Source organism: Haemorhous mexicanus, chromosome 31 (genome assembly GCF_027477595.1).
Source record: "Haemorhous mexicanus isolate bHaeMex1 chromosome 31, bHaeMex1.pri, whole genome shotgun sequence".
Lineage (NCBI taxonomy): Eukaryota > Metazoa > Chordata > Aves > Passeriformes > Fringillidae > Haemorhous > Haemorhous mexicanus.
This window is the reverse complement of record NC_082371.1, coordinates 1248282-1276207: the sequence shown is the minus strand read 5'-3', so window position 1 is coordinate 1276207 and position 27926 is coordinate 1248282. Positions and strand designations below refer to the sequence as shown.

General features: G+C 57.9%; 4 protein-coding genes across 5 annotated transcripts; 3 read left to right on the top strand and 1 right to left on the bottom strand.

Moving 5' to 3' along the window:
• Positions 1-668: 668 nt before the first annotated feature.
• On the bottom strand, positions 669-13483 carry UBQLN4 (ubiquilin 4). Of its 2 annotated transcripts, XM_059871276.1 has the most exons (11): positions 13297-13483; positions 11290-11441; positions 8936-9141; positions 8357-8619; positions 7103-7261; positions 6210-6435; positions 5703-5842; positions 5171-5254; positions 4453-4568; positions 3668-3845; positions 669-1870 (listed from the first exon to the last, which is right to left on the bottom strand). In XM_059871276.1, the coding sequence occupies exons 1-11, from the start codon at positions 13450-13452 to the stop codon at positions 1718-1720; spliced, it is 1833 nt and encodes a 610-aa protein (XP_059727259.1). In that variant the 5' UTR covers positions 13453-13483; the 3' UTR covers positions 669-1717. The 2 variants fall into 2 exon arrangements, with proteins under 2 accessions (XP_059727259.1, XP_059727260.1); XM_059871277.1 differs by lacking the exon at positions 5171-5254.
• Positions 13484-13817: 334 nt separating this feature from the next.
• Positions 13818-15757, top strand: LAMTOR2 (late endosomal/lysosomal adaptor, MAPK and MTOR activator 2). Its single transcript, XM_059871283.1, has 4 exons — positions 13818-13971; positions 14897-15059; positions 15174-15263; positions 15531-15757. The coding sequence occupies exons 1-4, from the start codon at positions 13904-13906 to the stop codon at positions 15585-15587; spliced, it is 378 nt and encodes a 125-aa protein (XP_059727266.1). The 5' UTR covers positions 13818-13903; the 3' UTR covers positions 15588-15757.
• A 1049-nt stretch (positions 15758-16806) lies between these two features.
• Positions 16807-20460, top strand: RAB25 (RAB25, member RAS oncogene family). Its single transcript, XM_059871282.1, has 5 exons — positions 16807-17106; positions 18005-18200; positions 18309-18502; positions 18663-18743; positions 19762-20460. The coding sequence occupies exons 1-5, from the start codon at positions 17067-17069 to the stop codon at positions 19890-19892; spliced, it is 642 nt and encodes a 213-aa protein (XP_059727265.1). The 5' UTR covers positions 16807-17066; the 3' UTR covers positions 19893-20460.
• A 739-nt stretch (positions 20461-21199) lies between these two features.
• On the top strand, positions 21200-27926 carry LOC132340289 (ras-related protein Rab-11A-like). Its single transcript, XM_059871169.1, has 5 exons — positions 21200-21305; positions 25537-25732; positions 25815-26008; positions 26291-26371; positions 26607-27926. Exons 1-5 carry the CDS (start codon positions 21266-21268, stop codon positions 26744-26746), a joined length of 651 nt encoding a protein of 216 aa, XP_059727152.1. The 5' UTR covers positions 21200-21265; the 3' UTR covers positions 26747-27926.

The following is a 27926-nucleotide window of genomic DNA, read 5'->3' as shown; positions in this document are numbered from 1 at the left end:
TTGAGCTGCAAAGGGGCCAATCAGTAGACTTGGGAAGAGCTCTGACCTCACCAGTGCCAATTGGGAGCTCCAGTCCCATCCCTACCCAGCTCTGTGCAAACTTCCCACGTGTGAGCAGAGGCTGCACAAAGCACTGCACACGTTTGTGCACAGCCTCCAGAAGAGGCTAAAGCTGCTTTCTAAATCCTCCTCCGAGGGATTGCAGTCTCATTAGGATGCACACACAGAGGCAGGAGTGGTTCCAGCCCCTTGTTTTCTCCACCACCACCACCTACACTCTCAGCAACACCAACACCCATCCATCCCAGTTCCAACTGGGTGCAGCAGGTTTTACAGGTATGCAGCAAACCTCCTGTTTCCTCTCTGCCCAATCCTCCCACATTGAAAGAAACTCAAAACACTCAAGTAACACTGACTCCCAGCTCTCAACAGTTCCAACAGCTGCTAATTGCCAATTCTAGTTCAAAGGGAGCTCCCAACCCGGCACTTTAGGGCCGGTGTTTGGGAAGCTACAGCAGCATTCCTCAAGTGTCAGAGGTTTCCTGGCCAGCAGGGAGGGAGTGACACCCCGTGCCTGCACTGAGCTGAGCTCGGGGAACAGGACAGCACAGATTCATCCCAAGTAACTGGGAAGTGGCCCAGACAAGGATGAGACAGGGATGCAGGGAGACTGATGGTTGTGCGCATTTATTTTCCTTTGATAAAAATGGTGTATGCAAATTACACAGCCACGGAGGCTCCTGGGAAATACCACCCTGCTGGTCCTGGGGAGTCTCTTGGGCAGTCTGAACATTCAAACACACCAGAATGGAAGGGGGGCGGAGGATGGATCTAAACTGGGAAGAACATGAACTTCAACATTTTCCAGTGAAGCGAAAAGACCGTTAGCTTATTTTTCCATTTCCTTTTTAGTTTTCACACTTGTACAACTGAGCCCACTGAGCACAGGAATCAATGCCCCTGGACACCTCTGACCAGGAACCACATGACTTGGGCAGAAACACACCTTCCAAACACCTTCCTCTGCAAGCACCTTCAACTCAAGCTCAAGAACAGCACACCTGGTCGCTGCATACCCCTGGGTTCCACTACACCACCCCCAAAGTGTAGAGGCCACACTTCAAATGCAGGTTTCTCACCCACTAACCCTCTACCAGGAGATTGGAGGCACCTGTGAGTGAGGGACACGGGCTCGGTTCATCCCAGGAAACATTAAGACAAATGACATCAGAAATTCTCAGGTAATTTCAATTTTTCTTTTGATCCATTCCCAATAAGACACTGAGAGAAATAACCAATCCCCAAACTTGGCTCAATTTTTTAAATATTTGCCTGAAAGGAGGGCTAGGGGAAGGAATCATGTACAGTTAAAATCAAGCTACTCAAAACACAATCATTCAGGTAAGTAACTAGAAGTATCGCCTCTACCATCTAGAGAGAGAGAGAAGAGTGTCTGAGACAGGGCATATTTAGGAAAAAATACACATCTGAAGTCTCTGTGGCCACGATGAGAACTGGAATCCACATACAAGCCAGTTAAAGAGCATTTCAACATGAAATCTTAACTTAGTAGGAAGGTCAGGGTTAAGCTGTATCTTTTTGTTTTAAATACATGGACAGCTGTCAGATATGAAAATGATGGCGGGCTTTCCGGAAAGATCCCCTGTGCATGTGTATGGATGCATGTGCTGACGTCTGTGGGGCAGCAGGACAGAGTTTAGGAAGGCTGGGAGCCCAGCAGTCTCTCGATAGCTGCGTTGATGTCCCCACCGGTGGCGATGAGCGCCTGCAGATTGGCCTCACGGTTGATGAAGCCCATGGCATTGAGCTGCTCCAGCTGCTGTTGGAATCGCACTTCGGGACTCTGCGCCTGTGAGGGGAAGGACACGGAGCCTGGAGTTAGAGAGCACACACGGAGCCTGGAGTTAGAGAGCACACACGGAGCCTGGAGTCACACAGCACACACAGAGCCTGGAGTTAGAGAGCACACACAGAGCCTGGAGTCACAGAGCACACAGAGAGCCTGGAGTCACAGAGCACACAGAGCCTGGAGTCACAGAGCACACACAGAGCCTGGAGTCACAGAGCACACACAGAGAGCCTGGAGTTAGAGAGCACACACAGAGCCTGGAGTTAGAGAGCACACACAGAGCCTGGAGTTAGAGAGCACACACAGAGCCTGGAGTTAGAGAGCACAAAGAGAGCCTGAAGTCACAGAGCACACAGAGAGAGCCTGGAGTTATAGAGCACACACAGAGAGCCTGGAGTCACAGAGCACACATAGAGAGCCTGGAGTTAGAGAGCACACACAGAGCCTGGAGTCACAGAGCACACAGAGAGCCTGGAGTCACAGAGCACACAGAGCCTGGAGTTAGAGAGCACACACAGAGCCTGGAGTCACAGAGCACACACAGAGCCTGGAGTCACAGAGCACACAGAGAGAGCCTGGAGTTAGAGAGCACACACAGAGAGCCTGGAGTTAGAGAGCACACACAGAGAGCCTGGAGTTAGAGAGCACACACAGAGCCTGGAGTTAGAGAGCACACACAGAGAGCCTGGAGTCACAGAGCACACAGAGAGAGCCTGGAGTTAGAGAGCACACACAGAGAGCCTGGAGTTAGAGAGCACACACAGAGCCTGGAGTTAGAGAGCACACAGAGAGCCTGGAGTCACAGAGCACACACAGAGCCTGGAGTTAGAGAGCACACACAGAGAGCCTGGAGTCACAGAGCACACGCAGAGCCTGGAGTTAGAGAGCACACACACACAGAGCCTGGAGTTAGAGAGCACACACACACAGAGCCTGGAGTTAGAGAGCACACACAGAGAGAGCCTGGAGTTAGAGAGCACACACAGAGAGAGCCTGGAGTTAGAGAGCACACACAGAGAGCCTGGAGTCACAGAGCACACACAGAGCCTGGAGTTAGAGAGCACACACAGAGCCTGGAGTTAGAGAGCACACAGAGAGCCTGGAGTTAGAGAGCACACACAGAGAGCCTGGAGTCACAGAGCACACACACAGAGCCTGGAGTTACAGAGCACACAGAGAGCCTGGAGTCACAGAGCACACACAGAGCCTGGAGTTAGAGAGCACACACACACAGAGCCTGGAGTTAGAGAGCACACACACACAGAGCCTGGAGTCACAGAGCACACACACACAGAGCCTGGAGTCACAGAGCACACACAGAGCACACACAGAGCACACACACACAGAGCCTGGAGTCAGAGCACACACAGAGCCTGGAGTCAGAGCACACACAGAACACACAGAGCCTGGAGTCAGAGAGCACACACAGAACACACAGAGCCTGGAGTCAGAAAGCACTGCCAGCAGCCAAAGCAGGAACCCTGAGTTCAGCTTCAAGGTCGTGTGGGGACAGTCTCCACGTCCCCCTGGGATGTGGTACAGCAGCCACACCAGAGTCAGTCCTGGTTTAGTACTGACAGTGGCAGCAGTGCAGGCAGAAGGATCCCCAGCACACTGAGCTTAAACCTCTTAAAAGGTTCAACACCCCAAAGGGTCAGCCAGACCCCAACACCAAACCTGGCCTAGAGCACCACAGAAACAAGAGACTGTTGGGGACCACATCCCCTGAGTGGGGTGAGGTGGGGACCCCCCTGGAGACCTCCCTGCCCATGCCAGCACCCCCTGGGTGTTACGTACTTGAGAGCTTCCTCCGGCCAGCAGCTGGATCATCTGCTGCATGAGCTGCTGTTGAGGGTTACCACCCCCAGCTGGAGAGGCACTGGCCGGCGTCGAAGCAGAGGGAACGGGGTTCTCCGGGATTGTGCTTCCTCCTGTGGAGGACGGGGGCATCCGGGGCATGCCGAAGGAGCCAAGGCTGCAGAGGGAGGCAGAGCATGCTCAGGATGACGCTGGCATTGGGCATCCCCCCAGAGTGGGGCAGCAGGGCAGCCAGCAGGCTAGCCATCACTGAGGGCCCTGCTACAGGGCAGCTCTGCAAACTGAACCAGCTGCATCCATGTTCTGGTCACCCATGGCACTGGGAGTGAGCAGAGCTAACAGAAGCCTGCAGAGAACTGCTGTGATGGAGCATGACCCATGGTGACAGTAAGCAGAGAGCTGAGGACTGCCGGTAGATCAGCCTGCCCCAGCACACCCACCCAGCCTTGTGTGTGTCTGTCCATCTCATACTGTTCTCCAGAGATAAAGCTCTTGAGTTCAGTCCACACTAAATGCAGCAAACAAAAGATGGGGGAAGGACCAAGTGCATTCCAAACCTTTTCTCCAAAAACAAAGGGTCAAGGACTTCCCAGTGAAGGACAAGCAAGCAGCAAGTGCCAATTAGCTTGCTCAGAGGGGCCTGCAGGCACACACCAGCACAAGTCCCCATGACAGACTGCCCTAAGCAGATGTCCTGGATGAATGCAGAGCCAGTTCTGCCTGCTGGTGCTGGGCATGGCAGTCTGCTCTGGAGCGCTCCATACCTTGGCACTAATCCGGGGGCCTCCGTCTGCAGCGTCTGGAGTCCCTGCTGGATCTGGAGCAGGGCCTGCATGGCGCGGGGGTTGGTGAGGATGGACAGCGAGTCTGGGTTCTGCATCTGGGGACCAAGGCAGAGACACACCACGGTACCAACCAGTGAGAGCTCAGGCAGCCAGAGCTCCAGCACTGTCACACCTGGGCCGGCGCCAAGCTGCGCCTCTTGCCCGCGGCCAGCGCTGCCCTTCGTGTCTGGATCCTCCTCCGAGGCTCCAGACTGCAGGGCTCACCTGCAGGGACACTCACAGAACTCACATCAAGTTTCCTAAATGACCTGGCTGAATCAGATTAGAACTGGGGACACGTGCCTTTGGATTCTGATTTACCTAAGAACCAGCTGCTCTAGCGCAACTAACTGTGTCATTTTTGTAAACTCAACACAGTGAGAGACTGTCTACACAGGGGTTCCAAGTAGCTTAACAAGCCTAATCTGGAGTCCACCTTTCAGTAACTCAGATGAGTTAATTCAGACCACCTTTTCTAACCATGTTCTTCCTCTTTGTCTCCCCTGTGCAACCCCCTTCCTTCCTCAGCCCAGCCCCCCAAGCCCACATGCTTCCTAGTCACTGAACCAAGCAGCTGAGATCCTGCCTGTCCCACAGTGGGGGAGAAGCTCTGGAGCCAGGGGCTGAGGGCAGCACAGGGCCAGCCAGAGGCCTTTACCTGCTGCAAGAAGACAGGGAGCTGAAGGCGGAGCTGTTCTTGAAGCTGTGGATTCCCAGCAAAGAGGGGGACATTTACCATGATCTAGCAAGAGACAGCACATGTAGGTAGGGTCAGAGGGTTGCTGCCACTTGCTGTTAAACCCTATGCAACTAAGCCATGAAGAACAGGTCACTCATGGGGCCCCTGACTCCCTCCCTGGGCTTTCAACATGCTCCCCTGCTATGGAGGAATCAAAATGGGACAGCTCAATTCCTGACAGCAGTGTTGAACAGGGGCCACTTGGCCACAGGCAAAGAGAAGGGCCATTCCAATGTCCCTCTGAGAGCCACCTCTTGTGTTAGAGGCTCTGCAAAACACACTGGGCTCAGAGCTGGGGCTGCCTTCTGGCTATTGAGAAATACAACCAAACTGTGAATTCACTCTGCTCCAGCGTCTGCAGGAGGAACCAGTCTGACCCCAACAGCAGACTGACACCTCACACTGAGCTCATGGCCTGCCTGGCAACAGCAGGTAACTGCAACACTTTTACCTGTGCTGCAAAGTCCGGGTTCTGGGCAAGAGTTTGCATCATGCTCCGCATGTAGGGGGCAGAGATCATATTCTGCATCAACTGAGGGTTTTCAGAAATCTGCTGCAGGAGTCCTTGCATCTCTGGGCTGTTGAACATGCCTGCAAGGGGAAGGGAAGACAAAGGAAAACCCCTGATGAGCCTGAGCACCACTGCATTGCCAGAAACACAATGTGACAGGTGACAGCACTGCCTGTACTCCTGGCCAGCAGCAAACAGGGCTGTGGACAGCCATGGCAGCGCTCAGCTGGCCATTCTCCTGCTCCTGAGAGCTTCAGGGACAGCAGAGTTCCCAAAGGAACCGTCCAACAAGTGCATCAGAATAATTAATTGATGTCTGCAAGTGGGCTAGACCCATTCCTCTGGATAACAGCCACAGACAGGCTCAAATGCCAGAGGAACCAGCCCTCCAAGAAGCCTGGGTGACCTGCTCAGCCAGCAGCACCCTCCAGCTCCTCCCTTACGTACCAGCGCCGACGCTGGCAGCATTCAGCCCAAAGGGGTTGGACACAGTTGGGGTGCCCTGGGTGGTTGCTGAGCCCGTGCTCCCTTCACTGCTGGGTGCCTGACTCTGGGAAGCAGGGGGGGTGGGGCTCCAGGGGTTGGGCAATGGCTCTCTGTTCTCCGTCCGCAAAGGCTGAGAGCTCGAGCTGTCAGAATTCCCCGTCAAGGAAGAGAAAGGATTGCTGCCAAACTAGGGAGAAGAAAAAAAAAAAAAAAGAAACAGATGGAATCAGTTAGTCCCAGCAGACCAACCCCAGCACTGAGCGAGCCAGGGAACAGCCGATCGTATTCAGCCAAGTCCAGAATTTGCTAAACATGCGCCATGATCCGCCTCCTGAGAAATCTGCAATCCACAACACACCTCACTCAGAAAAAGACCAGGCTTAGGAGTGGCCACAGCCCCAGATTCAGCTCCCAAATGCAGGGCTTCAAAATGCCCTTGTAAAACCAGCACCCGGACATAGCAGTAGGTAATGCTGGACTGGAGTATGTCTGCACAGCCCTCTGCAGCCAGGCCCGTGCTCCCTCCTCCTGCACTACCAGCCAGCTGGACCTGAGCCAGCTCCATTCTGAAGGCGTCAGCCTCCAGCTAATCCAGGGAGCAGAGGGCTGGGCTAACAGTGACAGGGTCTGCCTATCAGTCAGGGCTGGCATCCAGCCTGCTGGGGGACTGGAGGAGCCAGAGCAGGTCTCTCCTCTGACACCTCAACCCATGTCACGAGAGGCACTGCACCATGTTCTCCGACCAGTGCCTGCCTGGAGTGGAGCCATGCTGTAGGAAAACTGCCCCATCAGCAGAGGGGACAGGGAAAGACTCCCTTCCCACACTACACCCCACTCACAGAACACAGCCATACCTGCTCCCTGGCTGCACTAAACATGGGCTCCTGGATGTCTGTGTACATCCGGCGCAGGGCATTGTATCCTCCTGGAATGCTCTCGAGGTTACTCAAAGCACGGTCCTGGTTCCGCATCATCTCCTGCATCATGGCAGGGTTACGAGCCAATTCCATCGTCTGGGAGAAGAACGAAAAGGTGGAAAGCTCAAGCTCCTCTCCCAGGAGAGAGAGAGGATAATTAAACCCAATTCACAGGCAGAGAGCAAAGAGATCATTTGTCCAAGCAAAGAGAGACCAGGGATCCAGGCTCCTCCACAGCCTTGCTCAGCTCTCTTCCTTCTCAGCCTCAGTTCAGCTCGATGAGACTGTTCTGTTCCTAAGCAGTATCAGGACATGCAAACACCCAACACCCATATGTTCCCACTCAGACTGGATGGACTACATACAACAACTAGGAAGGTGGATCCTTCCACCCTCTCCAGACTTTTGATGGGTCTCCCCTGAACAAAAAATATCCAGGTCTCATTTGAGAAACTGTTCAAGTACAGATTAATCACAATTTAGTCCTGCAGCTCTAGAATTTCATGTATGGCCAACACAGCTGAAAGCAGAATGACTGAGAAGCAGATGGAAACGAGGCCTGTTCAGCACAACCCTCTTGACAAGCCTTCCCAGTAAACAGCAGAGTCCTGTTAATGGGTATTAACACCCAGATTCTCACTGACACCTTAGGATTCCCTTACAATGAACTTTTGGTCTTCCAGACAGTCAGTCCTCTTGGACATGGGTACTCTCTGCTCAGGGAAAAATGACAGCCCTCTGGGATCCCAGCCTACACTAATGCTCCCCACTGATACAGGTAGTGAAACATTCACTGTACAGCTCTGGAGTCTCTACATAATCTGTCAAGAGGACTAGAGAGAAACAAAGAGCTTTTGCAGTAGCTTCACTTCTCCAGCACTGTTTTTACACCCATTCCTGAACCACAACACAGTAGCCTCGCTAGGAAAATCCCAGCATCCCGTTTTTTCCCAATACACCACGAATTCAATAGCTCTGGAAGAAAGAAAAGAGTTGCAAGGATGTGGGTTGAGTATTTAGTATTCACATAACTCAAGACCACCATCTGTTTGTGGGGAGCTCACAGCAGGAAGGAAGAGATCTCCAAAACCACTGCTCTGGCATTCCCACTCCTCCTCTGCAGTGCAGACACTGATGTTGGTCCACAAAGACTCTCCTCAACACTCTTTACTGAGCCCTGGTGTGACTCACCTGCCTCATGAGCTCTGGGTTATTGAGCATGTGGCTTATCTCTGGATTTCGCTCCATGAGCTGCTGCATCTGGGGATTGGCCATGATCATCTGCCTCATGAGGTCAGGGTTAGACATCATGTTCTGCACCAAGGGATTCTCCATGATCTGGGAAAGCATCTCTGGATTGGACATCAGCTGCCGCTGCATCTGCTGCTGGAGCTCCATGAAGTTGGCAGAGCCCATGCCAAGGTTGCCCAGCCCAGTGATGCCACCGAAGCCAGCTGGAGAGGGAACAACACACGGGAAGAATGAGTCAGTAACTGTCAGCAACTGCAGAAGAGGACAGGCACAGCAGCTGAACTGCATCCCCACAAATCCAGGGGTACCCTGTATTCCTATGGCAGACAGCTCTGAGTAAGGACATCCCTACACACACACTATTCACCAAGTGGCACTGCCTCGAGCAGGGACACAGAGGTGTGCCATGGGAGTGATTCATGCAAAGCCCATGGCAGGCAGAGACAACAGCAGGGGTCAAGAATCCCAACTCCATGGTGTAATCCCAGAAAATCCTTTCTTCTCCCAGTGCCCACTTACACAGGATGGATGCAGCACTGTTGGGGCCTCCATCTCCAGGGCCTCCCACGCTCCCTGACCCACTGCTCCGTCTGCTGCCGCTCCCTGCGTCCGGACCAGCACTGCTGGATGTGGAGGGCTGAGATGGGGCAGCAGGAGAAGAAGGGCTTGCAGTGGGGGCAGAAGCAGCATTGGGGGCAGAAGCAGCAGATGTTGAATCTTGGACCCTGCAAAGGATAAAAAGTATTAAACTCCTGGTACTGGGGAAGGGCAAGGGGAGCCCTCTGCGGGGACACAGGATGTGCACCCCACGGTGAGCAGCCAGCCCAGCTTCCACCCCATGTCTGCCTGCACTGATGCACAGCTGCGCTCCCAGATGCCTTCCATCTGCTGGAATCTGCCTCCCATCCTGAAGCACTGCAGCCCCTGACATGTCCAGGCCCATGCAGAGCGCCTGGACGGGTCTTACCCTGAGTTGTATCCAGCTCTTCCTTGAATCCCACTGAACTATTTACTGCAGCCATATCCTTGGGCAATGAGTGTGCTTCAAACAGCAAAATCCTTCTGCTGCTCCCACAGAAACCACAGGAGGTTACAGCAGGGCTAGTGCATGGGGTAAACAACAATGTTCACTTCTGAATATTCCTATCAGTGCTTCTGGGGCAAAAAGAAGCATCAGCATTACTGTACAAAGAGGGAAACTGAGGCACGAGGCAGCCAGCACCTGTCTCACAAAGCCATGGAACGTTTCAGGCCAGCTTGGCTCCAAATTCCCAGCTCTGCCACTGGCTGCACCTTGATGCAAGGCTCCTGCTCCAACACAAGTTGTCTGGAGTTTCTTTTAACCCACCCACACAGACATTGTGCTGTAAGCCACCACGCAGCAGGTGCTGAACATCAGCTTTGCTGAATACACCAACTCAGGTTAGTACCTTCTTACCACAGTTTCTCCTCAAGAGTGTTACAGGAATTTGGAGGAGAACATTTAAAGATTTTCTGAAGCCTCTGCAGTCACGACAGTGAGCCCTGGACTAGTGTTGAAGAGCTTTCATTAAATTAGACCACAAAATTCACTCTACTCACCTCAATAATGCTATTATCCCTCTGACAGTAAGAATAATTATTTCCTGATTTTTTTTCCCCCAAACCAATAATTGTTCTTTTTCTCTATCTTCCTTTCCTTTTTCACTCTTCTAGAACCTGAAAAATCAACCCTGAAGGCCCCTGTCCACTGTCAAGACTAACCTGACTGCTGCTGAAAATCACTGGTCACTGAGAGAAGCAAAGAGTGGGGAAACAAAGCAAATGGGAAGCTGAACAAGAAAGGAAGAAGGAAGCCAGAGAAAGGGCACTTGGTTTCACTCAGCCTCTTCCCACAGGAATGTAATGTCTTCAGTAAACATTCTTCTAGGACTATTAGCAGGAGAAAAATGAGCAGCCCAGGACAGCTCTGACTCCCTCTTTGAAATGGTTCACCGATAGCACATTTATAGTGGAGACAGCAGAAACTGCACCAGGCTCTCATGCTATCTGGAGAGGCAGAATCCAAGGAGAGGCTGCAGAATCTGGCAGCAAACTTCCTTGTGTTTGTAAAAGAACAGGTGGGAAAAAAAAAGGGGGGGAGAACCTATCTTGATTAATGCAGCTCCTCCAGGGACAGCAGAACTGCACAGAGACACAGCCCTGGAGCTCCTGGGAGCTGGGGCTCACTGTGCCCAGAGCCTGAGGCTGTGAAAGGCCTTCCAAGATCAATGAAATGTGGCTGCAACTAAAGCACAGCAGCTGTTCCCAAAACCCTTCCATGCCCACCACCCTTCTGGAAAGTGCTGGGAAAAGCTAAACCTGCAGGACCCCGAGGTCTGTAGGCCTGAAGCTCCTGAGCCACATCCCCACAGGGAACTGCCCAGGTGCACCCATGAGTGAACCCCACAGTGCCCCGGGCCTGTACAGCATCCACTGCCTGCCCCAGCCTGGGCAGCTGTGCCTGCAGGGGCCACACAGGGCATGTGTGCCTCCTGTGGCACCTCAGAGAGCCTGAGGAGGTGACAGAAAACCCAGGTATTAACACAAATTCACTGCGAAAGTAATTTCTTGTATCAGCAACTTTTCCTAGAACTTTTGCTGGTTTGCTAGAACCAGCATCCATTTCTGATGGGTTCTTCCAAGGCACACACACACACACACGAGTAATGTTGAAGGAGCAGCCCCTCCAGATACCTGCCATACACCATCACAGCTGTGTCATCCATGGACAGGTTAGTGACAAACCCCACTGCTGTGTGTCACAGCTGGGGCAGGGAAAGCTCACCAGGATCATCACAATCAGTTATTCCCACCCCCATTTGACCCCAGCCCCCCCAAGACCAAGCTCTTACTTCTGCGGAGTCTTAATGACCAAGTGAACAGTGAGCCCATCTTTGATCCCATGTTGATTCAACGTGTCTCCATCCTTCAGGATCTTCCCAGCAAAGATCAGAACCAGCTGATCCTGTTTGGCTTTAAACCGTCTAGAAATCTCTTCTTTGAACTGAAAAACAAACAGCATTTTTCAGGCAAAGGACTGGTACCAGCAGCATAAAGCTCCAGGGCTCACATCCACTCTGGGAGCAGCCCAAGGAACTGGCCAGCCCTCAGAGCCCATGAAGGTACCACACAGTCACCAGGTGCTGATGATGTCTGAGCTGTTAATGAAAACCAAACCAAAGCAAAGACAAGCTCTGAAATCACAAACTATGGTGTAAATCTCAGAAAAAACTGAGCCATTCCCTTAGAAGAGCTGAAGGCTTCCAAAGCCAGACCAGTTGTGTTTCAGGCCTAACCCAAACACACCATTAATGCTGAATGATTGAACTGGTTTCATCTGCTCATTTGAGCCTTTTTTTCTCCTAAGGAAAGCCAGACTCTGATTTAATACAGGACAGAGCTCTATGGAAAAGGCAATAATCCTTTATCAGCCAATGGAAATAAACTAGGTCTTCTCCAATTCCTATTTCTGCAACTGAATTCCCTGTGAGCATGTCACAGGGCATGGACACCTCTTTCTTACTGAGTGCTGTGCTGGGATTTACACCTGCAAGCAAGACTCTCACTGCTGGCCCTGCTGGGGCATTCCAGATTGATTTGGAGGAAATAAAGCCCTGCACTTGAAAAACACAAACTAAAGGGAATTCAGAGGGGAAGGCCAGGATGGAGAGTGAAACACATGCTGGTTTCAGAGCTCTCAGCCTTTGCAGCAGAACTCTAAAAGCAAGGCAGAGCACAGACAGCCCTGGCCCCAGATCACCCTGTCTGTGCCCTCCCTGCACAAAGCCATCACTCCACACCCCCCTTACCAAGGGGCTCCCCCCGAGGGAAAGGATCAGGAGGGCCACACGTGCACAGCTCCTGCCCACAGCATGAACTGCTGCCCAGAGATCCCTGCCAGGCCCTTCACACGCCGACCTCGTGCCCTACGCCCAACCAAAGTGTGCAGCCAGCCCAACGCAGAGCCCATGACACCTTGTCCCAGTGGGCATTGCCACTTCCTCAATGCCAGGACCAGCCCTAGAGCCCGCCCCTGCCAATCCCAGCCTTTGCTAAACGCAGCTCTTGGCAATCCCAGTCCTTTCCCGCTCCCTAGCAGGTGCACAGCCCCATCCCCACAACCCCCCCCAGCCCATCCGATGTTTCCTTTCCTCCACCTCGTCCAACGTCGGCCCCAAACACCTGCCCGGCCCCTCGCCCGCGGAACCTGCCTCCAGAGCAGTCCAGATGTACGCCAGGACCCCCAGATGTCCGCCCGGCAGCCCCCCGCACCCATGCGCCTCTGCCCACAATCCCAGCACCTTTCCCACCCCTCCGCTCAGGGAACACTCTCCCCCGCAGCCCAGCCCACGGGCCGAGCCCCCAGACCCCACCCGGTCCTTCACATCCCTCCCACTGCCACCACCCCCAAAGCCGCTCTCCGAGTCCCTCAACTACTGTGGTTTCGACACCTACGACCCCTCCCGCAGGTGAGCCCCCCCCAGACCACCTCCAGACCCCTCCAAAGGCCTCTAGCACCCGCCCTCCTTCAGATCTCCCCGCTCCCTCCCACCCTGGCTCCAGCAAGGCCCAAAGGCCCGGGCTGCCTCGAAAAGCCCCCGAACGCAGCCCCAGCCCTGATCCGGGTCTCCAAGACGCTCCTCGGACCCTCTGACCGCCCCCCAGCCCACAGCACCCTTCCCCCGCTCCTCACGCGCGCCCGAAATTCCTCCCCGGCCCCAAACTCAGGTCCCTTCTCAAAAACCCTTCAGCGCACCCCTCGATCCCTCAGCCCCCGCAGACCAGCCGCCCCCGCCCCTCAGCACCCGCGGCAGCGCCCCCCAGGCCTCTCCACCTCCCCGGCCTGCCCCCGCCCCCACCTCGCGCACAGAGGCGCCATCCGCGATGACGATCTCCTCCTTGTCCTTGGGGGTCTTCACGGTTACGCGGATGAGCGCCCCGCCGGGCCCTGCCTGGCCCTCCCCGCCAGACCCGGGGCCGGGGCCGCCGCCGCCGCCGCCACTCGGCTCCGCCATCTTCGCCGCCCGCCGCCAGCCCGGGCCACCGCCACCACAGAGAGCCGGGAGCGGCGCCACAGCGCCTCCTCAGCCTCGAGACAGCGCCTCCAGGCGGCCGGAGGAACAGCGGCAGCGGGGGGGCGGGCGGACGGAGCGCGGCGCGAAGGCGGAACGGGAGCGGAAAGAGGCGGCCAGAGCCTGGGGAGAGGGTGCAGCCTGCAGGACCCGCCGGTGCCCCCACCGACCGCTCTTTCACCGGCCCCATCCCCGATCCCCGCGGTCACCGAGGGCCCGCGCCTGCCCCGCGCTCCCTTCTGCTGCCGGGGCCCCTCTAGAGTCCCGGCGCCTGCGGGGACGGCGGCGGGGCCCGGGCGGGACTACAGCCCCCAGAATGCTCTGGGCCCGGCGCGGCCCGTGACGGCCCCGCCCGGTGCGGCCGCACCCCCGCCCCGCGGTGCCGGCGGCGGCCATGCTGCGGCCCAAGGCCCTGACGCAGGTGCTCAGCCAGGCCAACACCGGCGGCGTCCAGAGCACGCTGTGAGTGCGGGGGGCCGGGTGGGGGGCGGCTTTCCCCGAGCGGGGACCGGGCGCTCCGTGTTGCGGGGTGACGCCGCTGCGGGGAGATGCTTTGCCTGCCCGGGACTGTTTCCCTCGTACCTACCCCTGCAGGTACTGCCGCTGTCCGTGCCCCAGGGGATGCTGCCCCTGCCCGGAGATGCTGCCTGCCATTCCCCCGTCCCTGCCCCTGCTCCTGCTCCAGACCCTCTCCCTGCTCCTGCCCATGTCCCTGAGCCTGCCTCGGCCGTGCTGCCCCTTTCCCTGCACCGGGGGATGCTCCCTGCTCCTGCCCTGGGAATGCTGCCCCTGCTCAAGGATGCTGCCCGCCTTTCCCCAGTCCCTGCCCCTGCCCGGGAATGCTCGTTTCCCTTGCCTCTGCCCGGGAATTGCTCCTTTCCCTTGCCCCTGCCCAGGAATGCTCCTTCCCCTGCCCGGGGATGCTCCCTGTCCCTGCCCGAGGAAGGCGAGGGGCTGGGCCCTTCCAGAGGCAGGTGTGGGACTGAGACCACGCACCCTGCATGGAGCTGGGCTACAGATGGTGCTGGCATTGTGCCCAGTGTGTGGGGCTCCTGATGTCTGGTGCTGGGATGCCTCGTGCACAGTGCAAGGGCCATGCACAGAGCTGGGGCTGTGCACAGTCTTTGTCCCCCAGGCTCATGCCAGCCTGTGGCAGGTCCTACTGCTTCAACAGACAGATCCACCACAGCCCTGCACTGCCCTGCTCGAGCCTGGGGACACTGCAGAGCTTTCTGTCTTTGAAGCCCCCACCCTTGCCAAACCCCTGCACAGTGGGAGTGTGTTGGGAGCAGTGCTTGGGACTGGTGGGGGGGGTTTGTTCTTCCCCTGGTGCTGAAAGGAGGTCTGGTGTTAGAGGCATCAGTTTGCTCTACCATGTCCTTGCCAGGCTGCTGAACAACGAGGGCTCCTTGCTTGCTTACTCGGGCTATGGGGACACTGATGCCAGGGTCACCGCGGCCATCGCCAGCAACATCTGGGTGGCCTACGACAAAAACGGGCACCAGGCGTTCAATGAGGACAACCTCAAATTCATCCTCATGGACTGCATGGTATGTGGGCCTGGAGCCTGCCCTGCCCTCCCTGGGGATGTGCCTGTGGTGCCAGGACCCTGCTGGGGGTCCAGGCCAAGCAGGGGTGCAAAGGTGCTGTTTCTCCCTGGGCAGGAGGGGCGAGTGGCCATCACACGGGTGGCAAACCTGCTGCTCTGCATGTACGCCAAGGAGACAGTCGGATTTGGGATGCTGAAAGCCAAGGTAAGGACTGGGGAGTCTGCAGAGCTGCATCCCTCCTTTGGTGTGGGGAGGAGGAGCATTGGGATGGAAGGGCTGGAGGCAGCTGCAGTGCCTGGGACACTCTTTGCACCATGCAGAGACTCCTCTGTCCCTCATGCCTGCCCAGGCACCGCATGACACCTTTTTAAGGTTCTAAACTGAAATATAAATTGCAATAAGCAAGCGGGCAGTGGGCACACGTGTTGCAAAACCCACCTGAGCGTGGCTCGTGCCATTCTCTGCTTGCAGGCACAGGCTCTGGTCCAGTACCTGGAGGAGCCTCTCACACAGGTGGCTGCATCGTGAGCAGGCAGTGGAGGGCCCTGAGGTGCCACTGGGCTCTGACAGCATCACCATCAGCTCCATGGGTTGGGCGTGAGTGGCCCCACAGGCATCCCAGAGCTCCAGTGTGGTCTGGAAAATAAGGTGGCAGGAATCCAGAAGCTGGGATGAATAAAGTGTGTTTGATGCTTGTGTCCATTGTGTCTGTTTGGGGGAGCTGAGGGGTAACAGCCGGGCTGGGCAGTGTTTGGGGGGTGCCCATTGCCCTGGGGAAAGACAAGAAGTTGCAAGGGGCTGTTGTCAAAGGAGAGGGAGCCGAGCTTGGCACAGCCCTGCTGGTCACACTGGGATAGCTGGGGGTGGTGGGGGCTCCTTCCCCTCCCTATTTCCTTGGCTTTCACACGATGGCAGCAGAGGCGAGGGAACGTTCAGAGCGGCGGGAGCTGGGCTGAGCGAGGGTTCTGCTCCTGGCACAGCTGCCCTCGCTGCCATCCCACCGCACCCCATAGTGCCCGGCTCTGCCTTTGCTGCCATCGCTGCCCCCGATGCCATCGCACCTGTCCCCTCCCCACGCTGCCGTCCCGGTGTGCCACCCTCCTGTGATGCCCCCCATGTCCTGTGCGTGCTGCCCTCGCACCCTCCCTGTCACTATAGGACACCAAATAACACGACGCGCACACACCGCTGTTCTCAGGGCAAAAAAGGGACGTTTATTTTCTGACTCCAACATTTATAGATTTCCAAAAGTGACAGTGGATTGGAGGGTGACAGTGCCACCTCTCCGATGACACTGGACAATGCAAGAATCCATCAAATTTCTCCTCCTTAATAAAAGAACGCAAAACAATAAGTTATTTACAGAAAGTGTGTGAAAAAGTTCGTTACAAGAATGTAAACATCAGAAGGCTTAAGAAATCAGGGTGACACCGTCCCTGCAGTGCTCTCCATGATGCCTCCGTGTCCTGTCGGTGCTGCCCTCGCACCCTCCGTGCCCACTCTGCCCGTGTTGTCGGTGCTGCCCTCGCACCCTCCGTGCCCACCCTGCCCGTGCTGTCGGTGCTGCCCTCGCACCCTCCGTGCCCACTCTGCCCGTGTTGTCGGTGCTGCCCTCGCACCCTCCGTGCCCACCCTGCCCGTGCTGTCGGTGCTGCCCTCGCCGCCCCAGCCTGCCCGCACTCCGGATCGTGCCCTGGCTCCTCCTCCAGCCGCCCCGTGACGGTCCCATGGGTGACACTACCTGCCCAACCTGCGCTGCGACACCCAGTCCCACCCCTTGAGTCAAGCGGCCGCGCTGTCGCCAGCTCGGCCTCTCTCGCCCCGCTGTCGCGGACCCCCCGCTGTCCCGGACCCCCCTCGCTCCCGGCAGAGAGGAACCTTCGGTCGCTCCGTGCCCTCCCTCGGTGCCTCCGGGAGCCCGGCCCGCCCCGCCGTGTGCTCGGGGCTTGGCAGCGGGAAGGAGGAAAGGCAGGGCGGCCCTGCAGGGCGGGCGGCGGCCGGGGCGACATGGGCAGCGCCGAGGAGGATTATAACTTTGTCTTCAAGGGTGAGTCCTGCGCTCCATGCGACCCCTCCTTCCCCAAAGGGAGGGGAGCAGAAATCCAGGGGCTGCGGGGAGGGAATGAGGGTGCTCTTTCCGCAGGGCGGCTGTGTCCTGAGCTGGGGCGTTGTTGACTATCCCCGCAGCTGTGGTGGGCACCGGGAGCTACGGAGGGTCAGGGGACTGGGGGCAGGCACGGTCTGCTGAGAGCAGCGAGGCCAGCCAGGGCTGGTGAGTGGCAGCAAAGTCCGCAGAGACCTGGGGAGATCCACACTCACCCCAAGGCTGAAGGTGTGCAGCGCCAGGCAAATTGCTCTTATGGGATAGGGGGGCTGTGAAAGCTGGGGCTGAGTGTGTGAGACAAATGCCCCGAGAACCTGTAAGCCCCGAGAGAAGTGGGTATTGAAAAGTCATTTGCTGCAGTGACCTGGGCAGTGGCACGTGCAGAGAACATGGGGGTCAAAGCTGAGCTGCAGAAATGGGGGCACAGCCTCACACCTCCCGTGCTGAGCGCCTTGGGCCCTCCTGGTCACTGCCAGGTACTATTGGCTGGACTCTGCTGGGGCTCAGTGCTCCCTTTGGGCAAGTGGGGACAGGCAGGCTCTGGTGTGCCACCTGTCCTGGGTGTCCACTGCAGCAGGGTGACCCAGGGCTCACAATATCCTTTCCCTGCTCCTACTGTCCAGAGGCCAGTAGCCATGACCCCCCCTGACCAGCACTAGGGAGCACAGCTGGGCTCTCACGGGGACCCTGTTTGCTGAAGGAGTGACCCCACCAGGGGTTAAACCCATGCAGCTGCCCAGCCTCTGCCACCAGTCTGGGGTCACCAGACAGCAAGTGATGCCCGTGCAACCAGTGCTGGTAGCTGGGGCAGGGCAGTGAGATTTCTTCCTTCCTTCCACAGTTGTGCTGATTGGGGAGTCTGGGGTGGGAAAAACAAACCTGCTGTCTCGTTTTACCCGCAACGAGTTCAACCACGACAGCCGTACCACCATCGGCGTGGAGTTCTCCACGCGCACCATCCTGGTGGGGGACGCCGCGGTGAAGGCTCAGATCTGGGACACGGCCGGGCTGGAGCGCTACCGCGCCATCACCTCCGCGTAAGGACTCTGAGCCTGCCTCTCCTAGGGCTGGGCTGCAGCCCCACGGGTGAGGATGGATGCTGGGGGGGATCTGGAGCAGGGAATGATGGTGAGGTTCTGCCACAGGTATTACCGGGGGGCTGTGGGTGCCCTGGTGGTGTTTGATATCACCAAGCACCAGACGTACGATGTGGTGGACCGCTGGCTGAAGGAGCTCTATGACCATGCCGAGGCCAGCATCGTTGTCATGCTGGTGGGGAACAAGACCGACCTTGCACAGGCTCGAGAGGTGCCCATGGAGGAGGCAAAAATGTTTGCAGGTACAGGCTGGCACCCCCTACGGGGCTGGGGGCTTGAGAACCTCCCCAACAGCATGGACCTGCACCAGTGCAGGCACCTGAACACTTCTAAAGGTGCTCCAGGTTGGAGCCATGTCCTCACTGGGGTCTGCATCATCTCAGGGGTCTCCTCTCCTTGCAGACAACAACGGGCTGCTGTTCGTTGAGACCTCGGCGCTGGACTCCACCAATGTTGAGGAGGCATTCGAGACCATCCTGAAAGGTACAGGCACTGGTGCCGTGGTGCTCCAGGTCCCAGGGCATTGCAGGGTCCCTTTCTCAAGGATGCAGGGCTGGGCAGATGATGTGCATCACTTCTCTCCCTGCTCTACTTGAGCTATTTGGGGCTATTTTCATGAGCCCTTTTGGTGTTGTCTTTCTGTCTGCTTTGGCTTTCAGCCTTTGGTGCTGGGCGTTTCACTCCCCACACCCAAAGCTTTGTTCTCACGGCCCCTGGGCGTCCCTGAAGCCCCAGGAGCTTCTTCTCCCCCGTAATCTCCAGTCTCCTTCCTGTTGTCCTGGGCTCATTACTTAGTGTCTCCAGCATCCTGCCAAACCGGCTGTGGGGACCCAGGGGGCCAGGGATGGAGTCCAAGAGCAGCTCTCCAGGAATGGCAGCCAGCAGCATCCAAGCAGTGAGGTGTGCCATGCCATGCTGTGCCATGCCAAGCCATGCAGTACTATTCCATGCCATGCCGTGCTGAGCCAGCCTGGCTCTGTGAGCTGCCAGCCCCAGCATAGGGTGAAGCACTAATCCCAGGTTGGGCAAGAGGAAATGGCCCAAGCACAGGGTGCTCCCCAAGCACCACAGGGATGCACGCCTTGTCCCTTGTTGTTTTTATCTTATTGCAAAAGTTCCATACGTTCTTGGTGATTTCTCATGGACAGCTACTCACAGCACAGCCAACAAACTCCAGCTGTCTTCTTGACCATCTAACCCACTCTTTTATAGCACTCATCCTTATTGGGCACAGCTGTGGCTTATTAAGGGCAGGCCTGCTCCTGATCTTTGGTAATTAGTATGATTACGACTCCTCAGGGCTGAGATTGCCTTCTGCACCCTTCTCTTACATTCTATCCCTCCACACCTTGCCACCCCTCAAGTCACCCCTGTACTGTGTAGAGGTGAAGGAGAGCCACCAGCACACTGAGCAGTGGGGGCTGCAGGCTTGAAGCTGTCCCTGCATACCCAGGGGGCTTTGGCTGACACACAGACCCCCCCAGCACTTTTTCTTTTGCAGAAATCTTCTACAAAGTGCAGAAGCAGAAGCAGAGGAGCAGCCAAAGCAACACGGTGTCACTTGCAAGTGAGAACCCTGCAAGCACAGCCCCGGCACAGGCAGAGAGGCGCCCGTGCTGCGTGGCCCTCTGAGCACCCCAGGAAGTCCCCAGGGAACCCCACAACCCCGGGACACACCAGTGGCCACCAGCACAAGCTGGTGTCACCCTGCCTGCAGTGCCACCCCTGTCCTGGTGCAGTGGGGTCCAGCAGCCTGGACAGGGGCCAAATTGTGCCATAAACAGTGAGAGGCACCAGTTCCAGGAGCTCTTCTCTCTCTGTTGCATTTTTTGCTGGGCCCTCATTAGCATCGCCACTGTCACGCACCGTTTCAGCCCTTCTGGACCTGCAGGGCAAAATGACCAGGACATCCCTGAAGCACCTCTGGGGAAGAAGCCAGTAGTTTCTGGGAGGGATGATGCCAGCAACAGGAGCCTCTCTGAGTACCTCTGGCCCTGGGGTTGCTCCTGTAGGGCCACCCTGTGCCGTGCACTGAGGATGAGGCTGACTACAGGTGTCTGTCCAGCAGGGACTGCTCTCAGGTGTGAAGTGGCAGCACTCAGCCCTTGGCTGTCCCAGCAGGGCCCGGTGCCATGGGGCAGGGAGCAGCTCTGTGTCCAGCAGGGGCGTGACGAAATCATTAAAGGACTTGTGAAATGCAGATTTACTGAGCTGGAATTCCTGCGTGTTTGTGGTCGACGCCCTGGGTCCCCACCTTCATAATGTGCTGAAGATCCAAAGCAGCCTAGCCAGATTCCACGGCTCCCCTGTGCCCCCTCCTATCCCGATGCCATGGCGCCCCTGCACTCCCTCCCACCCTGAAGCTGGACTCATCCTGTGCCCCCTCCCACCTTAAAGCCATGCCCCCTGTGCCCCCTCCCACCCTAAAGCCATGCCCCCTGTGCCCCCTCCCACCCTATAGCCATGCCCCCTGTGCCCCCTCCCACCCTAAAGCCATGCCCCCTGTGCCCCCTCCCACCCTATAGCCATGCCTCCTGTGCCCCCTCCCACCCTAAAGCCATGCCCCCTGTGCCCCCTCCCCATCAGCCTTTCCAAGTTTAGGTCCCCTGTTTGAACTTCATGAGTTCAGACGATGACGCAGCCTCTGCCGGTTATCTGAAACCCCTCGGAATCGGGATAATTCCTGCTGGATTCTCCGCGTCTTCACTCGATTTCCCTTTGCACCACAGCCGGCGTGCCAGCCCGGCTCCGTGTCACACCCACGGTTCTGTGCGGGGCGCACTGTCCCCATCAGGAGCGCACACAGGTGGTGGCGTGTCCCTGCCGCCCTTACCTGGCCCAGGTGAGCACACCTGAGTGTGACGGGCAGCCCCGGCCGCCAATGGGTGCGGAGCAGGAAAGGCTGTGGCCACCAATGGGTGGCTGGGGACATCCCCTGGCAGGGCTGGGTAAGGCCCGGAAATCCCAGTTGGCCCAGTGGGAGCGGGGCTGTGGTGCTGGGCGAGATGCGAGGCAAGGACGATGAGTACGATTATCTCTTCAAAGGTGCGTCTGCTGCCCGTGCCCGGTCTGAGCCCGCTGCCGGCACCCCCCGGCGTGGGACGGGAGCTGGGGCTTGGACTGGGATGAACACTCAGCTCCCAGTCCAGGGGATGGGGGGAGAGGGGGCTGTACTGGGATAGAACACTCAATTCCCAGTTCACAGAGGGGGGCTTGGACTGGGATAGAACACTCAGCTCCCAGTTCATGGATTGGGGGAGAGGGGGTTGTACTGGGATAGAACACTCAATTCCCAGTTCATGGGACAGAGAGCTGGGGCTTGTACCGGGATAGAACACTCAGCTCCCAGTCCAGGGGATGGGGAGCTGGGGCTTGGACTGGGATAGAACACTCAGCTCCCAGTTCACAGGATGGGATGGGGGGCTTGTTGTGGTGTTCCACTGTGCTGTGAAGGAGAGTGGGTGCTGGTGAGGCTGAGGTGGTCGGAGGGTTTGCTAGAGCTGCTCCCCTGGTTTGTGGTCCCGATGCTCATTAAGCAGCTCTTGACTCCTGCGGTAGGGGCTGCAGCCCCAGCCAGAGTGTGCAGTGCCCTGGAGGGTGGCTGTGGCCATGGCAGTGTAGCTGTGGCCATGGTGGGTTTGCCGTGGCTGTGGCAGGGTGACTGTGGCCATGGCAATGTAGCTGTGGCCGTGGCAGTGTGACTGTGGGCTGGGCAGGGTGCTGGGGAGGGCTGGTCTGTGGGACTCTGTGGGTGCCGTGTCAGCCCCTGAGCACCCATGGGTGCCCTGCTCTGTGGTGCTGGGTGAAGGGAGCACAGCTGAGAGCTGAGTGATCTCCCCCAGGAGAGAAAGCCGGGCTGCTCCCCAGCTGCAGTGCAGGGAGAGGATCCAGGGATCCTTCCTGGTGCTGGTTGTGCTCTGACCTCACTGCTGTGCCCAGGGAGGGTGGGGGACAGGGACAAGCTCTTGGAGACACGACGTTGGCATTTCTGAGCACCCCCATCCCTGTGCGTGCCAGGCTTCCCTGCAATCTGCTGTGGCCAAAGCAGGTGCTGGGGAAGCAAAGGGACATCTTGGCAATGCCATGGCCTCCTGAGCCGTAAAACCCAGGGTGTGAGCTCACCGGTGGGTGGCTGTGAGTCAGCCTACCCACACAGGCCTGCCCGCAAGGCCCCAAGTAATTCCAGCCACCGACAGGACGTAATTCCAGCCAGCCATGCTCTGGTAGCCCCTGGCTCCTTGCTCACCTCCCCTGGCTGCTGCCCAGGAAAATCCTCCTGCCTGGAGTGACTCTGGCACCTGGTGTGGGGGAAACTCTGATGCTGAGTGGTGCCTGGAGTGGGATGCCCAGGCAGGGGCTCTCCCAGCTCTCCCAGCCGCTTTGTTCTGCATTTCCCAGCCGGTGCTGTGTGAGCTGCGTGGCTCTGAGGGGCCTTCAGCACGTGGTGCTCCTGTGTCTGTCCATGCCCTGTCATTCTACAGGAGCCAGGGCTGGGAGCAGCTCACCACACATTCTTCATTCCCCTCCTGCATCTCAGGGTGGTCTCTGGAGTCCTTAAAAGAGTAGGAGAACTCAGATTTCAATGCAAGGGCAGCTCATCCCTTGCAAAGCAGGAGCAAAGTCAAAGGGGAATGCAGTGCTCAGGGGCCAGTGCTCCCAGGGTCCAGCAGCTCTCCCCCATGAGAAAAGGGAGATTGTCACAGCTGGAAGCAGCATTATCCACTGAAATGGGAGCATCAGCTGTTGCAAAGCACAATGCACATTGCAGCTGTGCAAGGCCCCCCCTGTGCTGCTGGAGGGGCTCAGGATGCCTGAGGAGCAGCTCTGGGCATGGCTGCTCCTCAGACCCTTCCCTGGGGCCCTGTGAGGAGCTCCAGGCCATTTCCATCCCTGCAGTGAGACTGGAGGATGGCAGTGAGGACAGAAAGTGCCAAATGCTTTTGTGCCTGGGCTAGGGGGTGCTGCTCCAGCTCCTGCAGCCATTCAAGCTCAGAGATGGGGGGCTGCTCACCCCTACAGGCTGCAGCACCCACCCTGCATCCCTGGTGTGGCCCAAAGCCCTCTGGAGCCTGCCTTGGAGCATGGCACTGCCAGGATGGGGATTGTGGCAGTTGGGCTGGGGAAGCAGCAATTTCCTGTTGGTAAAAAAAACCGAGCTCAGATCAAAACTTCGAAGCTGGGAAAGTGCCAACAAGCCTGGCCTGCATTTCCTGCTGCCTTGGCCAGGGTAGTCCAGGCTGCTATGGTCCTCTCAGACCTCCCTGCAGTGGGCAGCAGCTGAGAATTCTCCCCAGCAGCTGGGAAAAGGGTGAGGGGGAGATTCTGCCCCTCCGCTCCACTTTGGTGAGACCCCCCAGCACAGGAAAGGTGTGGAGCTCCTTGAAGAAGTTGAGGAGGCCACAGAGATGCTCCAAGGGCTGGAGCCAGGCTGGGGGAGCTGGGGTCATTCAGCCTGCAGAAGAGAAGGTTCTGGGAAAACCTCAGAGCCCCTTCCAGGGCCTAAAGGGGCTCCAAGGGAGCTGAAGAGGGACTTTGGACAAGGGCCTGAAGAGACAGGACAGGGGGGATGGCTTCCCACTGCCAGGGGGCAGGGTTAGATGGGATACTGGGAGGGAATTTTCCCCTGTGAGGCCCTGGCACAGGTGCCCAGAGCAGCTGTGGCTGCCCCACCCCTGGAAGTGTTCAAGGCCAACCTGGACAGGGCTTGGAGCAGCCTGGGATAGTGGATCAAGGGGAGGAACAAGATGGGCTTTACAGTCCCATCCACCCCAACCATTGTGTGGAGGAGCTGCCCTTGCCTCCTTCACTGGCTGTTCTGACACAGTGGTTGCCTGCAGGGCTCTTCCAGCTTCCCCCAGTGATCCCAGAGAGCTGCTCCACTTCCTGCTGGGTTTCCTGGCACCAGCCTGTTTGGTGGCTGCCCTGCACTGAGGGTTTTGTCAGAGGCTGCACTGGTGGAGGCTTTGCACCATGCAGGGGAGCCACATCTATGAGCTGCAGGGAAGGAGTTACCCAGGCCATGGAGCAGCTACTTCCCCAGCCCAACTGCCACAATCCCCATCCTGGCAGTGCCATGCTCCAAGGCAGGCTCCAGAGGGCTTTGGGCCACACCAGGGATGCAGGGTGGGTGCTGCAGCCTGTAGGGGTGAGCAGCCCCCCATCTCTGAGCTTGAATGGCTGCAGGAGCTGGAGCAGCACCCCCTAGCCCAGGCACAAAAGCATTTGGCACTTTCTGTCCTCACTGCCATCCTCCAGTCTCACTGCAGGGATGGAAATGGCCTGGAGCTCCTCACAGGGCCCCAGGGAAGGGTCTGAGGAGCAGCCATGCCCAGAGCTGCTCCTCAGGCATCCTGAGCCCCTCCAGCAGCACAGGGGGGGCCTTGCACAGCTGCAATGTGCATTGTGCTTTGCAACAGCATCCTTGCAGGATGGTGGCTGCTGAGCCTGGGCTCAGTGCCTTGCTGAGGCTCCTGCAGTGTGGGGCATCCCCGGGGCCCCTTGCTGGTGCTGCTGCTCCTGTGTCCTCCCCAGCCTGGGCACTGGATGGTTGTGACCTCAGCCCTGCTGGGGAGACAACTCCCACGGGTGGGTGAAGTGTCTGAGTGCACCTGGGGAATGAGCAGGATAGGCAATGAAGGAATGAAATATAACTTAAAAAATAAAACCAAAACCTGTTGAGTCATAAACTCAACAAACTTGACTGGGGAGGTGTGTGATAAAGCTCCCCAGAGCCTGTTTCACCAGGTTTTACAGGAACCAGCCTGATCTGGGACAGGCACAAAATGCATTTAACCCACACCCAGGGACTTCCCAGCTCATGGGCTGGAGCAGCAGCAGCAGAGGAGGAGGGTGCTTCCTTTCAAACCCTGTCTCTGAGTCCTCCAGTGTGCCCTCAGTGCTGCAGGGCACACAGGGTGGGCAAGAGGAGCCCCAGCTCTGCCTGGCCTCTGGCCTGGCTCTCCCTGCACAGTCCTGGCCCGCTTTTTGGCCCATTTTGGGTACATCAGTGCATATGGTGCTTCCCATCCTCCAGGGACAGAAACTTCTGGTCACTTCCCAGCAATGGCAGGGATTTTCTCCAGGGGTATTTACAGGCAGCAGTGGTGCTGCTGGGAGGGGTGGAGGCACCTTCACCCCTCACCTGTCAGCTCCTCCTGGCTGAGATGGAGGTGGGGTCTGGCTGGTGGGGGGGTAGATGGGGGGGATTCCCATCCCTGCCAGGCTCTGGGTGGGTGCCCTGCCTGGGGGAGCTGACCCCGTGTTTGTGCCCCCCCAGTTGTGCTCATCGGGGACTCGGGGGTGGGCAAGAGCAACCTGCTGTCCCGCTTCACCCGCAACGAGTTCAACCTGGAGAGCAAGAGCACCATCGGGGTGGAGTTTGCCACCAGGAGCATCCAGGTGGACAACAAGACAGTGAAGGCTCAGATCTGGGACACGGCCGGGCAGGAGCGCTACCGCGCCATCACCTCTGCGTGAGTTTCCTTCTCCCAGCCCAGGGCCTTACCTGGGCCCTGCCGTGACCCCGTCCCCTCCCTGTCCCCTCCCTGTCCCCAGGTACTACCGAGGGGCAGTGGGAGCTCTGCTGGTCTATGACATTGCCAAGTACCTGACGTATGAGAATGCAGAGCGCTGGCTGAAGGAGCTGCAGGACCACGCTGACGCCAACATTGTCATCATGCTGGTGGGCAACAAGAGTGACCTGAGGCACCTCCGGGCTGTGCCCACCGACGAGGCCAGGAGCTTTGCAGGTATCTTCCCCCATCCTGTGCAGCCCCTCCCTGTGACCCCAGCCAAGGGAAAAGCTGTGACTCTTTGGGAAGCCCCGAGGAGGGGACAGGGGACACCAGGGATTTCAGGGATGAGGTGCTGAGGGTAGGTACATGGTCCCTCTGCACAGCTCCCTGTGGGGGAGCCAGGGTCAGCACTGGGGACCCCCTCCAGGTGCCCCTGGCATAGTCTGGCCCTGCCCTGCTTCAGTCCCATCTGGCTGGAGATCCTGGCAACCACCTGAGCTCACGCTGTTCTTGCAGAGAAGAATGGGCTGTCCTTCCTTGAGACGTCTGCCCTGGATTCCACCAATGTGGAGACAGCTTTCCACAACATCCTCTCGGGTAAGGGGCAGCCAGGAAAGGGAGGGACAGGAGTAGGGATGGCTTTGGACATCGTGTCCTCTCAGGACACCTCTGGGGGCCTGGATGTACCGGGTGGGGTCTGGGTTGGAATCTGCTCCCCTGCATGGGGAGAGATGGGAATTTGCACCTCTGGAGCTGTGTGTTTGTGGAGGGAGCAGATCCCCCACTGAAATACTTACCTAAAGAGCTTTTCCCCTTGCCTTCTCTCTGGCAGAGATCTACCGCATAGTGTCGCAGAGGCAGATCACAGGACAGCCAGAGTCTGAGTTCGGCCCCTCCACCTCCATTGAACCCATCCAGGTGCTGCCCACGCAGCAGGAGGGCCGGCAGGCACCCTGCTGCCAGAACATCTGAGCCCCTGGGCTGCCCCCAGCGTGCCCCCCCAGCACATGGTGGTGCCGTGTCTCGCTCAGCCTGCAGCCCTGGGCAGGGCAGCGAGCTCTGCCTGCTGCTGTGTGCACCATCGCCCTGCCCTGGTGCTGCTCTGCCTGGCTTTAGGTAGGACCAGCAAAAACAGGGGGAGGCAGAGCAGCAGGGAGTCTCCCTCTGTCCCCAAGGCTGGGGGCATGCCGTCCCCTGTGTCCCTGCTCCCTTTAGCCCTGCAGGCACAGTCACTGGGTGGCCCTGAACAAGCCCAAATGTGGTGAGTTCCTGTTTGGTGACACCCTGTGTGCTGCCCTGTGGGATGGGTGTGGAGGGGACACTGGGTGCATCCTTCTGCTGCCTGGTGAAGCCAGCAGTGATGTGTCCTGTAGTGCCCAGCCCTGTCCCTGCAGCACCGAGAGCTGGGAGTGCCTCTGGGCACTGCTGGGGCACCCAGGGAGGGGTGTGGGGGTGACACTGTTTCTGTGTTGTGACCCCAGCCAAGGGAAAAGCTGTGACTCTTCCATGGAAAGAGATGGGAGCAGGGGCTGGGGGGGTCTGGCCTTTGGGAAGCCCCGAGGAGGGGACAGGGGACACCAGGGATTTCAGGGATGATGTGCTGAGGGTAGGTACATGGTCCCTCTGCACAGCTCCCTGTGGGGGAGCCAGGGTCAGCACTGGGGACCCCCTCCAGGTGCCCCTGGCATAGCTTGGCCCTGCCCTGCTCCCGTGTCTGGCCACTGTGGCTGGTGGCTGCATGGCCCAGCCTGGGGACAGGCCACCACTGCATGGAGTGCCTGCTGCAGCAGCAGGCTGGCAGTGGCATTGTCCCCTGCCTGGGGGACAGCAGCCACCCCCCAGGGTACTGGGACACACTCTGCTGAGCCCTGTGCTGCTGTCGGGGTGATTGGCAGGTGTCAATCAAGGGGTGCAGGTGGGAAGGCCTGCCCCATTGACCCAGTACTGGGAGTGTGGCCCTTGTCGGTGGGGTTTTGGGGTCCCCTGTCAGGGGGGTTTTGGGGGATCTTTCTCTCCACAGCTGCCCCCAGTCTCTGCATCTCTCTTGGCTGTGCCAGTAGGATCCGGGCCATGGTTCCCCCCTGGGGCATGATTTGTCAATGAAACAGAAATTGAGGCAAAATCCCCAAATAAAGCTGCTGTTGAAACCTTT